This window comes from Daktulosphaira vitifoliae, unplaced genomic scaffold (assembly GCF_025091365.1).
Source record: "Daktulosphaira vitifoliae isolate Bord-2020 unplaced genomic scaffold, ASM2509136v1 Scaffold_3, whole genome shotgun sequence".
Lineage (NCBI taxonomy): Eukaryota > Metazoa > Arthropoda > Insecta > Hemiptera > Phylloxeridae > Daktulosphaira > Daktulosphaira vitifoliae.
In genome coordinates, this window is record NW_026099574.1 from 42,539,795 (window position 1) to 42,556,749 (window position 16,955).

At 24.5% G+C, this 16,955-nt stretch overlaps 2 protein-coding genes across 2 annotated transcripts; one reads left to right on the forward strand and one right to left on the reverse strand.

Annotated features, from left to right (window-relative positions):
* The first annotated feature begins 5,606 nt into the window (after nt 1-5,606).
* Nucleotides 5,607-8,728, forward strand: LOC126903225 (F-box only protein 9). Its single transcript, XM_050681302.1, has 7 exons — nt 5,607-5,883; nt 5,964-6,123; nt 6,185-6,291; nt 7,330-7,493; nt 7,957-8,151; nt 8,208-8,439; nt 8,502-8,728. Exons 1-7 carry the CDS (start codon nt 5,869-5,871, stop codon nt 8,688-8,690), a joined length of 1,062 nt encoding a protein of 353 aa, XP_050537259.1. The 5' UTR covers nt 5,607-5,868; the 3' UTR covers nt 8,691-8,728.
* Nucleotides 8,729-8,809: 81 nt separating this feature from the next.
* LOC126903226 (progestin and adipoQ receptor family member 4) lies at nt 8,810-10,135 on the reverse strand. Its single transcript, XM_050681303.1, has 6 exons — nt 10,031-10,135; nt 9,766-9,923; nt 9,493-9,711; nt 9,270-9,373; nt 9,072-9,212; nt 8,810-9,010 (listed from the first exon to the last, which is right to left on the reverse strand). Exons 1-6 carry the CDS (start codon nt 10,072-10,074, stop codon nt 8,810-8,812), a joined length of 867 nt encoding a protein of 288 aa, XP_050537260.1. The 5' UTR covers nt 10,075-10,135.
* Nucleotides 10,136-16,955: the final 6,820 nt, after the last annotated feature.

The window sequence follows — 16,955 nt, forward strand, 5'->3', positions numbered from 1 at the left end:
TAGTAGCTCGTAGATAGTAAGGAGATAATTTCTACGAGATACCCATGGGTAATTAACTAACATTTTGATAATTATATTCTTATTGAACATTCTGATTTAAGTTTTTTAACCTATATTATGTTTTTATGATATTTCATGTTCAAAAATGAATCTAAGTATGTGGATCTCATTTGTAAGTATTAATCGAACCTATAAATACTTACTATACCTATAGTAGAACCTACAAACTTTAATGAAGGTCGAATTTATTTATTTTATAATAAAATTATAAAGATAATATTATTTTTATAATTAATATTCAAATTTATTTATTTTATGTACACACTTCTATAATGCATTATAATTATAATACAATATTAATATTAGTATTTCATTTAAACATTATTTTATATAATAATATATTACATCCAAAAAATGTCCTTTCTACATTAATAAAAAAAAATGATTGGCATTAAAACAAATTAGTTATCTTATGAGTGTTTATTTACTCAAAAATTACTCAGTTAGTTGGGTGACTCTATTTTTGTTAATACTAAAATTAGATAATGAAAACAAGAAGAACTATTGTATTTTAATTTGTATGTTCTTCTTGTTTTAATTAACCATGATGAACAGCGGCTTTCGTGGCAATAATTAAAACGGTACAACCCGGAAGTGTATTAATTACATTGATTAACCAAAATGAGCTATTCTCCGCATCAAAAGCAAACCACTATTCAAATGAAATGTAGAGAAATCCCACGAAGTTGGTACAATTTATCCGAATTATTATGCAATAAATAAGAACCCTTTCTATGGGGTTAGGCCATTTCAATCTCTAATGTTACTCTTGCAAATGTTTTCTTAGAATTATTATTTAACGGGTATCCAACAAAAAATATTTTCAGATTTTATATTTAATCGTTTATCATTAAAAATTATTCTGGAAACTAACTAAAAACTAAATTATAGTTCGACTATAAGTAAATTTAGTAAATGATTTGTTTATTTCAACATAATCATAGAATTATTGTTTGAAAATATTTTATTACCTTAAAATGAAAAAAAAATTAATGCAAATTATTCAACTTTCAAATTAGTGATTTTTTTTTGTAATTACCCATTAAACATCTTTGATATTTTGACTGTACTATACAGAATGTTGTACTGAATGTGGTGAAACATGAATATCAATTATTTGTTAGTTATTAGATGTGCAAAATGACAAATTACTGGAATATAAATAAAATATTTTATTGTTTAAACCATTTTTATTTAGAGTAGGTTGATAACATCAGTGAATGAATATCAATGAATTTTTAACTAAACATTATCAAATCAAAATGTAATAAGTTGATGTTCATTCATTAATAAATTCCAATTTTCAATACTAAATTATAAATTAAAATTGATAATTTAAAATACAAGTTAAAAGTTATTAAAATTAATGAACACATATTAAATATAGGTAAATTGTAATTTTAGATAAAATATAACATTAGATTAATAGTTAATATAAATTTTAAAATTAGTTATACAAATAATATTTATTATTAATAAAATAATAGTAGCAATTTATATCAGATATTAGAAAAATACTGAACTGTGGAAATTCAGCCAAAGAAATTTTTAATTCCAAAGAAATGAAACATTGGATATGTAATATCTTATAATTCTTATTTATTTTTTATAATATAATAGTTGCAATTAAAAACTATAATTTAACCATTGTTTTTCAGAACTTAGAACTTTTTGTTCCCTGTAACTCCGTAAATAATGAATATATTTAATATAATTATAAAACGTTAAAAACAACTAATCTATCGAAAAAAAACTTTTTTTCAATAAGTCACATTAGATAATTATTATTCTAACATGACAATTAACAATTATTGTAGAATAATAGTCTTTAATAATTTATTTATTTATGCAAATAGTATTTAAAAAGCTTAATTATGCATTCGGTAGTAGTTATCTTCAATTTTTATATAATTTTATTACTACTACTTATTATTGCAAGTGTTTGAGCATCACTTTTATCACGCCTAAAATTTCATATTAAATACTAAAGTCTGCACTTAAGTTAGTTTTTGTAAATTTAGGAATGATATATGTGTTTAGCATGAGTAAATGATTAGCATAGGAAATCACTTCTACTACATATTTTTTTTTGTTAGAATAATCATAAATATAATCTTAATTTTTTTTTAATTTGATTATTTATAAAATTACAAAATATAACCAAGTATAAATTCTTGATACATAATCTTAGTTAATATTAAAAATTGAATTATACATTTCTTAATAACATAGTTAAAAAAAAAACTCAGCTCAGGGGGGTCGCGGCACAGTGGTGACGTGACATAGTTGGATCAAGTATAATGATATCTGACAGTGATTAAAATCACTATCAAAATAAAACGCTTCGATGCAAATCTTTAGATAGTGTTTAATTTTAAAAAATTGGTGTATTATTCCAAAAGCTACATGATCTGCTAGTTCCTTACTAATATCCTGATTAAGAAAAAGTATGTCGAATGAAAAAGGGATTATTAAAAAATATTATTTCTCATAAAAATATTGTGTTGATCCATACATTTTTTAAAAAGTTATAGCATTTTAAAGTAAAAAATGTAAAATATAAAATCGAGAAATTTCACACAAAAATAGCATCCGGTAACAATTTTCACCACGAAGACAAGTCCAGAGATCAAATTTTTTTTTTCATAATAAAGTACATTAGATTAGTTTTAATTTAAGATATATATAAAAGTCTCAAACCTTCCGGAACACTTTCAAAAGTTATGTTGAAAAAGTTAATTTTTTGTGAAAAAGTTGTCATTTTGAATCCCATCCTGTGAGCTGGTAAAGGGTTAAATTTATAAAAAAAAATATATTAAATGATAAGTAAAGACATCAAGCATCTATAAAAAAAAACATTATATTGATATGTTCATTTTTGAAAAAGTTACGGCAGTTTTTAGTAAAAAAAAATTGAAAAAATTTCGAAAATTAGCGAATTTTAAATTTGTAATTTTTTTGGAGGTTTCCTCCATTTACGGGGAACGAGGGAAATTTTTTCAATTTTTGAGGGTAATGTCTTCGATTAGATACGATTTGTGATTTTTTGACGTATCGTTGAAAGAAATCCGTTCGGTGAGAGATGAGAAAAAGTGGTAACAGACACAAAAAAAAAAAACACATCATAGTAAAATTAATACCTTCTCAGCTTCGCATCGAAGCTAAAATAATAATATATATAATAAAACTGAAAATGGTGTTGTGCAGTTAATTTCGGAAAAATTATTCGTAAAGATCAAAACAATAATTTTAGTACACCACAAGTGTTAAAAAATTTCGACTAATGTAAGAAATGCTTACTACTGCTAACATATGTGGTTTTATAACCTGAAATGTTTAACAGATCTGCCCGAAATCAGTTGAGGGTACTTTGTAAATTATTTTGTATTCCGTTCAGTTTTGATCAAGTTATGGCCATTGTTTTTATTATTATTATTATTTTTTAATAAGTTTGTTATAATATACAAATTTAAATGAATAACAAATTGATCGAATCAACTAAAATAATCCTTTCTCAAAGAAAAAGATTCTGCGCTCTAGTTGACAAAAATGTTTTCTATGCCGATTTAGTTCTTTTATCTAAAATAGCACTAGGTAGCACTACATATTATTTAAACATAAAAAATCTTTTTAAAATATTAATTGTGGTGTTGTATAAAAACTAATATTATATAAATATAGTGATAATAAATGAATAACATTACACGATTTTATTTTTAATTACATCAATATATGTTTTAAAACATAAGACATCATAAAATGTCTGAAATAATGGAATATTTATATAAAAAAACTACAATTTTTTAAAGAAAATATAACTGGTTAGTTGGTTAAGTCTAATAAAAGATTCTTATAGAAAAAAAAAGTATAACAGCTGTCTGTGGCGTATTTAGAAATTTATAATGGGGGGTCACAAAAAATGTACATGAATAAGGTACCATAAAACGACTTCTTTTTTTGCTCATAAGTTTTGTTAACACATATTTTAAGTTTTTTAAAAAAAAATCTATTATTTGTTTTGAATCCATTTTTATTAATAAAAATATTTCTGTTTAAATTAATGTGTATCTCTATGCAATAAACACTTCAAAAATAGGTTATAACATTAACGGGACTACTGTGCGGGCGTCAAATTTTGTTCCACAAGACAACTATATCGACTAACATTTTATAAACCTATGTTATAATGGATAACTAAAAAATAACTTTTTCTAATGATATACGTTATTACATTGCTCAGTAAAATATTTACATGACTCAGTCAATGAGGGGGGGGGTACGAGCCCATGTGCTCCCCTCTAAATACCCCACTGGCAGCTGTCCAGAAATTTTTTGAATACTTATTAATTCTTTCTTTGTAGTACTTCACATATTTCATTCTTGAACTTTAAATCTATTAATTAACTTAATGTTATTTTTTTGTAAATAGTACCATTAGTAACACATCTTTTAACTTAACTTTTGAAAATTTTTCGGAAATACTGCGTCCTTTAAACATATGTCAAATTAAAACTTACAATAAATACTATATGTTCAAAAAAAAAATTTGTCCCGAAACTTTTTCTTTTATGAGAAAATAGCCGTCGCATTTCACGAAAAATGTAATTTTTATGTAAAAATCACTGTTTAACATGAAACATTTTAATACTTAATAATGCCATAACTTTTTGAAAAATGTACAAATTAAAATTATTTTTTTTATATTGAAACCTTAGGTCAATTTCTAATGTGCAAATTGAGCTAATTATTATGATAATAAATTCATTTTTTTTTTTTATTATAAACTTTTACTTCAAGGACATTAAAAAGTANGTCAGATATCATCTATACTTGTCCCATCTATGCCTCGTCCACACTGTGCCTCGACCCCACTGTGCTACCGTTTTTTTTGTATATTTTTGATATTTTACATATATACATTTCAATACTTTTTGCATAAAAATCCGGCCTTTAACTATCAAAGATAGTTGAAAAGAATTAAATTGGATATTATGATTTAGCTCTTCCGAGTACTAAGGTTAATGATAGAATTTTCAAAAAAAGTATATTGTAAGTTATGTAACTGTTTTACATCTAGTATAAAAATAATTTCCTTGTATTAAATATTTTTAAATGAATAAATAAAAAATTTTAATTTGAACTATAACTAATATACAAAATAATGGCGTTGTTCTAAAAATTTTTCTAATTAATTAAAAATTTAGATTACAATTCAAGTTTTTTCGATCCATGCGTTATTTAAATAAATATGTTTGTGATTTTCAGTCAAAGATTATTGTTGATCATAATCGGTTTAGTAGGAGGGGAGTATTCGCATTTACGAACACAAAAAAAAAAAAGACACGGCAGAGCAAATTCATTAATTTAGCAACAAATAGTCATAAAATTCAGTCGTTTTAATATTTTTTTCAAAAAATATCAGTAGGTGCAATATTGAATAGTTCTGATAAGTGATGAACGAAATATTATTAAATTTATATTTATTTATTGGTAAATCATGTGGTAGTAGTTATAAGCGTGGCATCTGATAATAAAGTCCCGTCAATGAATAATACTGAGATTATACATATCTTATCAATCTTAATCACATTTAATTACAATATTTGGCGAACATTCCGTTGAAAAAATCATAAATTGTATTTTTCCTGCAAAGGTTTCTGTGTGGGTTATGCTGCTTATATATTTAATGCACAATGATCATCAAATAGCTCTATTTATACGAGTAATGTTCTTTATGTACCTTTGTATTTTCTTTTCACTTTTGTGTCTTCCCAATAAGTTTTCAAGTAAATATTAAGATAAGAAACTATGTCTAATACTGAAGTAAGTTTTATTAATACTCAGTTTTTAATATTTTTAACTATGTTGTTTACTATTTTACTATGATATGTATTATATTGAAGGATAATGCTAAGGCATGGTTTTTAAAAGGAATTGAATGCGAACGTGATGGAAATCATTATGAAGCTACACGATACTACAGACGAGCATTCAGACTAGATTCAGATATCGAAGACAAAATTACAGATGATGATTTAGTAGGTCTACGTGATGATAACAGTTGTAAGGTTGTGTTATTTTTTGGAAAACTGGTGTATTTGTAAAATTTTTACTCTATTTGTAGCTAAAGAAAGTGATAGTGATAACGATTATGATATTGAAGAAAATCTTTATATAAGGTTTCAAAAAATGATTGGACCTCAAATCTGTTTCCCAGAGTACAATCAACAAGTGAGTAAAAATAGAAAATATTTTGAAATAGTTATTAATTATTAAATTATCTTGAATGAGACCATAAAAAAAGGATAGGAAAAATATTGTTATTAGTGAAAATTATCAAAGGTTATTAATTTTTCTTTTTAAATGAGATAAGTAATACGTTTAAAATTAATAATTTTCCCTATCATAAGAATAGCCTTGGTTGTTGTATGAGTTAAGTTTTCATTACTTTGCTAATTTATATTTGTATCCATTTTCAGTATTCTTTAAATGTTAGTGAATTATTGTATTTACTATTAAATAATAATTTCCTACTTAATTGGTTATGTTTTCTTAAATAAATCTAAAATTTAATCAATTTTTATATTAAAAACCATTTGTAGTAAATTTACACAGTACTGTGTTTTCTTCAGTGTTACATCAAGTTATCAACTTAAAAGAAAATGTATTGGGATATGAATCATAAGTGCATAGTGACCTAGTGGTAAGGTTTGTCTTTATGAAGCCTTTGGATGAGGGTTCTTGACCTGTAATATGGCTCTTTTTTCACATGATTTCCAGTATACTTTCAATGACTCATGTCAATCCCCCGTAGTCATATCAAAAATACTCTGATATAAAGTAAAACAACATGGAAATAATGAAAGTCTACATTATATGTTTTAAAATTATAGATATTATTTTGCTTATTAAATTCATTAAGAATACTATTTTATTATCACATAACTTTTTGATTATTACAAAATACTTATATATATAGATCAGTGGCTAAATAACACCCCCGCAATGCGGGGGGCGCCAGCAAGTCATGGGCACCAAATTACAAATACTCAATACTGCTTTTACGAGCGGAATGACCAGAGAAAGGAAATTCCCTATATTAGTTCATAGGAAGTAAAACAAGAGAGCGCTGCAACCCCTTTCAATGATTGAAAGCATAGTAAAATTTAGTAAAGGGGCGCTGTTGAAAATTCTGCGGGGGGCGCGCGCTTGCTTAGTTACGCCACTGATACAGATAAATTATAAATATTTTTTTTTTTTTTTTTGTAGACCACTCACTTTTCTGCTCTTCCTACAGAGTTAATACTGTACATATTCAGATGGGTTGTATCATCAGATTTAGATTTACGAACTTTAGAAATATGTTCTTCTGTTTGTCGAGGTTGGTACATGTATGCTAGAGATTCAGAGTTATGGCGTCGAGCTTGTTTAAGGTAAGAAAAGGTATAATTATAGAAAGTAATACCAAATTGTAAAACTCAAAATACTAATATTAAAGTATTAGTATTCTATATTTAATGTTAACGATAGAAAATAAAATTTTATAGTACATCCTAATATACTTATAAATATTTGGTAAAGTTAATTACAAATAGATGTTGTATGTTTATAATAAAATTTAAACTTGATAAATTAATATTAATTAGAATAACGAGTAAATTATTATTGGATTTAAAAAGACTTTCTGAATTTTGTATGTGATTAGTATTTATCAATTTTTTCCTTATATATTTCATAAATAAAATAAATACTATGTTTTCATGCATTTTACAATCAAGTAACTTATATATAGCTATTAATTTCTTAAACAATATGGTACTACATAAATAGTAACTATAGTTTTTTTAACTTTATATTAATTTTTTTTTTATCAAAGCTTATATTTTTCTTATTAAGAGTTTGGAATAAATTGAATATTGACAATTTAGCTTCAGTTGATGGTAGTTGGAGAAGGCTGTTTATAGAGTATCCTCATGTTTTGACAATAGGGTGTTACATTTGTAAAATATCATATGTTCGTCAAGGGGAAGAGGCATTTCAAGATTTAAGTTATGGACCTTCTTTTAATGTAGTTTACTATAGATATCTCAGGTAACAAATTATTTTTCATTAAAAAAATTTATATATAAAAATTTATTTACTAACAGGTTCTTTTCGGATGGCCATGTTTTCATGATAGTATCCAGCAGTGAACCAGCAAAAATAGTACAAAAATTGAAATCTAAGGCATTAGCTCCTCCAGATGTTTGTTATGGTTTCTATCATCTTTCAGATAATAAATTATCTCTTAAACTAGATAGTAGAGTGGGGAAAATTGAACAAAATAATAAACTAAGACGCAAAGTAGAAAATGTTCAAAGAAAAACTACATATTATATGGTATTTAAAAAAAATATATCATCATAAGTAATTTTAGTTTTAATTAATATTTCTTATATCAGTCCTTGGAAATTTTGAAGCACAAGTCTAAGCATAACTGCAAACTTGTTTGGAGAAATTATGAAATTGTTCATCGAAATCGTGTGAATAAATTAATGACAACTAAGTATGATTTATCAAATAATCGTTTCCCACCATTTATATACTCAAGAGTAAAAAGTTATACAACTGAATCTGAAAATGTGCTATAATTTATTTCTATTATTAAAATTATTTGTTATTGTTAAAATATGTATATTTTATTTAGATAAATATTTTTATGTGTTTTGTTGTATATGTACTTAAAATATTTTAAAAACTGTTACTGATGTTAGACATTACTTCTTGTAATTTGTACAGAAGATAGCCATAAAATATCTTGAATGTTAACTTGATGCATCCAGTACATAGCTAATAATACTAATAAATGCATAATATTATGAGAGTTGAAAACAAAGTCAAAGTTTCCTGGAAAATATTTTTCAGGCCATCGTGAAGCATTTATTATTCCTCCAATAACTGATGATAAATCCTATTTTTAGGTAGTATTTTAATAGATTGATTCTGAATCATATACTTCATTTTTATATTACCGCAAGAACAACATAGCCTAAAGCTGATTGACTACCACCTCCATGTGAGGTTGATCTTAAAATAACTGAAGTCATTCGAATCGTTATTGGTAAAAAAAAGTAAAAACGGCTGGCTTTAATAAAATTATTGACTTTAAATACCTGATACAATAAAATAGAACATAAACTATTTTTTTTTAATTATCTTTTCTTTTATACTTTATATAATCCCCAGATGCATATCGCCCAGTAAAAAACTCCAATAATTACTTTGGTGTAACTAGGTAGGTAGTAAATGGTCACAGACACCACTGGTATTCCTCCTAGTTAATAAAGTAAAATACCAATTACATTTTATTTTATTTTAATATTAAAACAAATCTTTTGATAAGAATATGTATTGTAATACATTTTAGAAGAAAGTGTTTTTATCTTACTTTACCCATATATTGAGCTAGCCATATACAAATTAAATCGGCTTTCAGTAGAATATTATAATATCTTTTGTTGCCATAAACATTCATGAATGTGTGATAAACAATGCTTCCAATCCACGGTATGATAGTAGCAATTACATGACATAATTTAATGAATTGTAAGTCCTTAACTTCTCTTAAAGGTGACGTATATATCAAACTTATTGATAGTATCAGTGCAATAACTAAAAAAATTTAAAAACGGAATTTCAATAAATTGTTTTTTTATTATAACTTACTATGTGTGTAAATATTTAATGTTTCGTTGTGTATGGTTAGTATGCTGCTAAAACATTGCAGTGGTCGCATTGGTGGTCGGTATCCTTGGTCTATGTATGGATTAAAACGCAAGTGCTCAGGTAAATTTTCACGATAACATAACATGGTAATTTTTTTACTATTATATTTCATTAAAAATATAAAATTTTTTAAAAATAATTTTTGAGTTAAAATTTTAAAATAATTTTAAATTATAAACACATTATTAAATAAAGCCTATGTTACCAAGTGAAATAAACTCCAGAATTAGTAAAATGTTGAACAGCCATTTTTTTTACACAGAGTTATAGACGACTACAAAACTGATGGTAAGGTTACCATTTTTCTACTATGGAGTTATGAGTACCTATGTAATTATATACAAAAAGCACAGGGTCACTCATTTTATTATTAATATCATGTGTCCTTTAAAAAAAAATTATCAATACCGGTAAAATCGATAAGACTCGAAAAGTGTTTTTTTTTTTTGAAATACTATGTTACATTTTTTTAATTTCATTTTATAATTATTATAATTATTACAATAATGCCATTGACAATGAAAAAAAAAAATCACAATATAAATATTTTTTTTAGTATTTTGCTAACACTTCTTATGTCTTCTTAAATAAGTTTAAAATTCAATCATAAAATTTGAATTTTGTAAAAAAAAAATAATACGTGTTTTAAATAATAAATTATAAATCTTGATAATAAAATTTATTAAAAATAAATTATGTTAATCTTTTGAAAATAAGTAATTAAATTGAAAGTACTAAATTGTGCTCCATATTGAAACAAATTATTTCACTGGTATTTTAAAACATAACAAAACCTACAATAAATATAGAATAATTATTTATCATAAATATTGGACTACACAAAAATTTCGTTTTTACTAAATTTAAAAGAATATAACAATGACTTAGTAAATTAAGAACCTAAATTTTTTAATTCAACATAAGACTGTATCTACTGTCATTATAATTTGATTCATCCTGTATATAACAAATTTATTTCTATAACTTGTTTTCATTTTAAGTATAGAGTGTATACTAGGAATGGTTTGTTTCAATTATGAAAATATTAATCTGTTAAATTTGCTTGTATAACACTTATATTTCCCAATTGAGGCGTTTATTAACCGTTAATACTCCAGGATGAGTGTTTAATCTGTCACTCTCTTTTGGTATTAGATTAAACAAAGAAAAATGACCAGTGGAGTATTAAAGGTTTCAGAGAGGTTTTTATTTTATGACTTCTAAATTTTTTTGTTGAGCAAAAATATTTTTTTTCAGTTTCCCTTCAACTAAAACTTCTGAATACCTTACTGCAAGTTGTGGTGAAGTGTGGGTTATGTTATTTTTATCATTATACATTTTATCTTTACTCTGTCATGCTCTCTTTCACTCTACATTTAAAAAAGTTAATAACTTCCGAAGTATTATTTCAAATGTTGTTATCGATTAGATAATAAGATAATTTGTTATTTTATAAGCTAGTTAATTGTGCATGTTGCCGTTAATATTGAATTTTGATAAATAATAAATGATGAGTTAAAAAGGTAATTAATAACAGATAAATAAAAAAACATACAAAACTTAAAGAAAACAAAACCAATTTTATATCATAATTATTAATTCAAGAGAAATCGGGTAGTTAGTGTTGTTAAAAAAAACCACGTATAAAAATTAATATCAAAAAGACGGTAGGTCTATTGATGGTATTTAGATATATTTTATTAGTTTGAATTAATATTTATATTTTTTAAATTCTTTATTGGAGGTTTTCAATTTTTGTTATTTAATTAAATGTTGTTCTATTCACGAGCATATTTAAATCTCCTAGAAATATTTGAATTTTGAATAGAAATTTACTATTTTGTTTATTAATATAAATATGTTACAACATTGAGTTATTTAACTACATAATTTATCAAAATATGTAAGATGTTTAAATTTATTTCATCTAGAGTAAAAAAAAATACTAAAAATATATCGCGAGTAATCTAAAATTTAAATAATATTTTTCTTATTAACTGATCTCATATCGATCTTAATTTATCTTGAAATTTAAAATATAAATAAGCAAAGTGTGCAACTTTTTAATTCCATTTCCCTTTTAATCGCCCTAGGATTCAATTATCGTGAGCATTATTTAGAATTTAAATAATGCTGACGAAATAATAAAATTGCTTTATATTCATCTGTATATATCTGTCTTTAACACATGATAATTTTATTTTATTTAACTATTTGATTTAATTTTAAATAAAACAAAATTGTTTTGCTTTTATATTAGCTGTTACATTCAATATTTTTTGGTTGGTATATTTAACGTCAACATTAACCTAATAAATATTGAATTTAGAATAAAATAATCAGTTACTAAAAAAGTTTTAATTATTTTTATATAATTAAAAAGTAAAAAAATATTAAAGTACAATTGAACTACTAAGATTGCGTCGCTGATGGTTCAGCGGTGGAACCTACACTGATTAGACTTATACTACTATAGACACATTTCCAACCAGAAAAACAAAGATAAAGATATTATATTATATTATGACTCGCGCTAACATTAGCTTCGATGCGAAGCAGAGAAGGTATTAATTTTACCATTATGTGTTTTTTTTTTGTGTCTGTTGCCACATTTTCTTAACTTTCACTGGACCGATTTCTTTCAACGATACGTCAAAAGATCACAAATCGTATCTAGTTGAATACATTACCTTAAAAATTGAAAAAATTTCCCTCGTTCCCCGTAAATGGGGGAAATCTCCAAAAATATTACAATTTGTAAATTTTGTCATTTTTTTCTTAAAACTTCCATAACTTTTTCAAAAATTATCAAATCAAAATAACTTTTTTTTATATTGAGACCTTAGATATTTCCCTTTCATTTGATATCATTTTTTTGAAAATATAACACTTAACCAGCTCACTGGGGGACATTTAAAAAAGCTACTTACTCATCAAACTCAACCTTAAAATATATATCAAATTAAAGCTTATGTCATATACTATAAAAAGAGAAAAAAAAATTGTCCTGACACGCCTAAACGGTTGCCGTAGTTAAATGCTATTTTTGTGTTAAAATTTTCGATTTTTAATTTTCAACTTTAAATTGCTATAACTTTTCAAAAAGTGAATGTATCAACACAAATTTTTCTTTCTAAATACTTTATATATATATTTCTTTTATTTGACATATTTTTTATTTAAATTGGATAATTTTCCCTTATACTAGGAGCGTTTAAAACTTGAAACATACATATAAAAAGTAGAACTTTTTCAACTTAACTTTTGAAAATGTTCCGGAAATAATGAATCCTTTTAATATATGTCAAATTAAAGCATAAATAAGTACTATAAGTTCATAAAAAATAATTTCTCCGGACACCTTTTCTTCTATGGGAAAATGGTCGTCGAATTTAACGAAAAACGATATTTTTATCTAAGTATTGCTGTTTAACATGAAATATTTTAATACTTAAAACTGCCATAACTTTTTGAAAAATTAGAAATATTTCTTTTTTATATTGTAACCTTAGATATTTTTCTTTAATTTGATATAATTTTTTTGAAAATCTGACTCTAAACCTGCCCACAGGGGGCATTCATAAAAGCAATTTTCACACATCAGTTAAGCTTTTTTAGTTTAATTCTTGAAAATGCTTTCCCAACCCTTGATTAACATACTTTTTTCAACGATATGTCAATTGATTACAATTCGTATTTAATTGAAGATATTACCCTTAAAATTTGAAAAAATTTCCCTATATCAAATAAAAAGTAGCTTAACCAACTTTCTCCATACAAACAATTAAAATGATTCATTTCTAATATTTTTAATGTATTAATTGTTGAATTAGATTTGATATGATAAAAGTATTAAACTGCAAAAAACAAAAATAATTTTAATTTGTAATTTATTAATTTTTTAACTCTATTTGTGTGTGTTACTAACAGTCTATAATATTCCAAATTTTTTAGTAATAATTGCTACATAACACAAATCTAAAAAAAAATAGTTTTTTAGTGTAACCTAAATTCAACAATCTATTTTTACAATTACAATCAAATTTTATAATATGCTCAATTGAGTAGATCTCTTTAACAACTTTTTTTTTATTGGTTTTTTTAATTAAAATAAATCATTAAAATAAATTAAGTTCTGAATAATTCAATTGTAAAATATTTTTAAACACCAAAAGTTAAAAAAATGATTACTATGATTTATATTTAAGTGATCTATTACAATATTTATGCAAAAAAAATCAAGCTTTTCCGATCAATTTTCTGTAAATAGTAATTATACAATTTCCTGACTCCATATTAATCTTAGCAATAACATTTTTTCCTATTTAATGATGTCAATTTCTAATGTGCAAATTGAGCTAATTATTATGATAATAAATTCATTTTTTTTTTTTTTATAAACTTTTACTTCAAAGGACATTAAAAAGTAGGTTTAAAATGATTACTTTTAACATATTGAAAATCAAAATCAATAATAATTATAAAAATTATATAATATATAATTAAAAAATTGATTATTATATAATTATATATTATATTTTTGAATCTAAGAATTACTAATCTGGATACAATTAAAGAAATAAAAGTTGATGTTGCTTTTGTAATTATCCACCAAATTCTCAGAACTAAAAACTATGTAGATAGTCTTCGATTTACATAGAATCGTTTCTAATGATAGTGATTTTAATCACTTTCAGATTAAATCTATACTGGACCAAACTATGTCACGTCCCCACTGTGCTAGTTTTTGTTGCGGTTGCTGATTTTTACCGCACTCGGGTGGTATTAATGTACTAACGAAAAAAGAAAGAAACACAACACCTTTTGGGTTCAAAGTAACGTATACTTTATTTTAGCTTGTACAAACTTTAGATTGTTATATATACAATTATAACAGAAGCAAACACCGTAAGCAGTTCTTTTACGGAAGATATATATATATGTGTGTGCACGAAGACAATAATTGTAACGGCGTGTTCGGCGAGCAATCCAATCGGTGTGGTGTCACGGAGATGACTTAACGTATATTTGCGGCGGGTCGTAGATGGACGTGCGGCACTTGCTGGACTTTGTACCGTGGCATATCGCACGCGGTGTTAGTCAGTCAAACTACCATATGCACGTAGAAGGGCGGCGGCTGATAAAGGTGTCACGGGTCGCGGGGCTCCGTGTATAGAGAACGACGCGGGGCTGTGTCATTTTTTTTTTAATAGCTTCATCAAAATCCAGTCTAATTAAATAACACCAGCTAAACAACTTGCATATTTACAAGTTGTTATTTGATTATACTAGTATTTATATGGCTGTAAATACAGTACTGTCGTTTGATAAACCAAAAATTTTGATAATTTTAATAAATCATTTTTATTTTATACAAATATTATGACAACAATTAATTAATTTGTGTAATATACAGGGTGATTTTTTTATCATAACCCACTCAATTACTTGCAGAATAATAATAATTTAAACATTTTTTTTTTTTATTTTCTTTAGTTACACATTATTCTTGAATTATTAACTATGTAATACTTTTTAAGTTCATCCCTTATGCCTTGGAGGGGGGTAAACTTTGTTTTTTTAAATGGTAACACATATTTTTAATTTAATAAAATGTTTGAGTTTTTAATTTAATAGTAAATGGCATTTGAATTTTTAATATAACTTAATTCGTTTATTAGATATAATCATTTAAAGTTTCAAATTTTTGAATTAATATACAGGTATAATACACAAGGGATTACAAATATAGGTAGCTAATTGGTTTTTTATAACATCGATATTAGCAGGTACACAGCATTGTTATTATCAATTGTAGTAAGGCACATTGTTATGAGTTTATAAATACACTAACAGACAATACAGAAAGTATATCTATTGATAATCATAATTGATAATAAACAATCCGTGACTGAGACAGCAATGTCATAAAAATCCAATTAGCTACCTGTATTTACAATCCCATGTGTATTATACATGTATATTAACTCAAAATTTTGAAACTTTAAATGTTTATATCTAATAAGCTAATAAAGTTATATTAAAAATTCAAATGCCATTTAATTTCAAATTAAAAACTCAAACATTTTATTAAATTAAAAATATGTGTTACCATTTAAAAAAACAAAGTTGACCCCCTTCCAAGGCATAAGGTATGAACTTAAAAAGTATTACATAGTTAAAAATTCAAGAATAATTTGTAACTAAAGATAATAAAGAAAAAAAATGTTTAAATTATTATTTTTCTGCAAGTAATTGAGTGGGTTATGATAAAAAAATCACCCTGTATAATCAGGTTGATGTTTTCTCATGAATGGTAAAAACAACACACATTTGTTTCTATAACTTTATTGTTCGTATTATAATAAATATTCATTATTATTAATGTTATTATAGGTATTTTACAATGTATTTTTCATAACTTTATAAACATAATAGCATTAAGAATATAGTAGAATTTCACGGTTTGTTATAAGGGTTGTAACACAATTAGAATTTAATTATTCTTGTTAAATTAGATATGTATAAGCTCACCTTTTCATTAAGAAATTGACCCTTTGCTCATAAAATAAAATAATAATTATATTAATTGAATAACAATTATATTCATGCGTAAATGATAACAACTGTTTAAAATAAAAATTTTAAATAATGATATCGTTAAGTTTAAGTTTAATATTTAAAAATAACTTAAATTATAATCAATACATATTCTAATAACAATTATTAATAATGTTATATTTTAACATTATTTTTCTAGTATAATTTGTAAAAATAGGATATACAATGTTATTCAACTTTCAAATAAATTATTAAATTTTTCAAGATAATGTAGATTTAACTAAACTAGAATTGTTTCTACTAAAATTCACTGATATCAATTACACTTTAATATTTTCATTTAAACATTATTAAATGACAAAGGCCCAATAAAAATAGTATTTTATTAGATATTTTTTAATAGGTTTACACATTAATGTAATCGATATCAATATAATCATGACAGTNTTAATAGGTTTACACATTAATGTAATCGATATCAATATAATCATGACAGTAACTTATTAAGATCAATTGATGTGTTATAGGATAATCCTTTTTAAAGGTTAAATAATTTTAAATAATAGAAG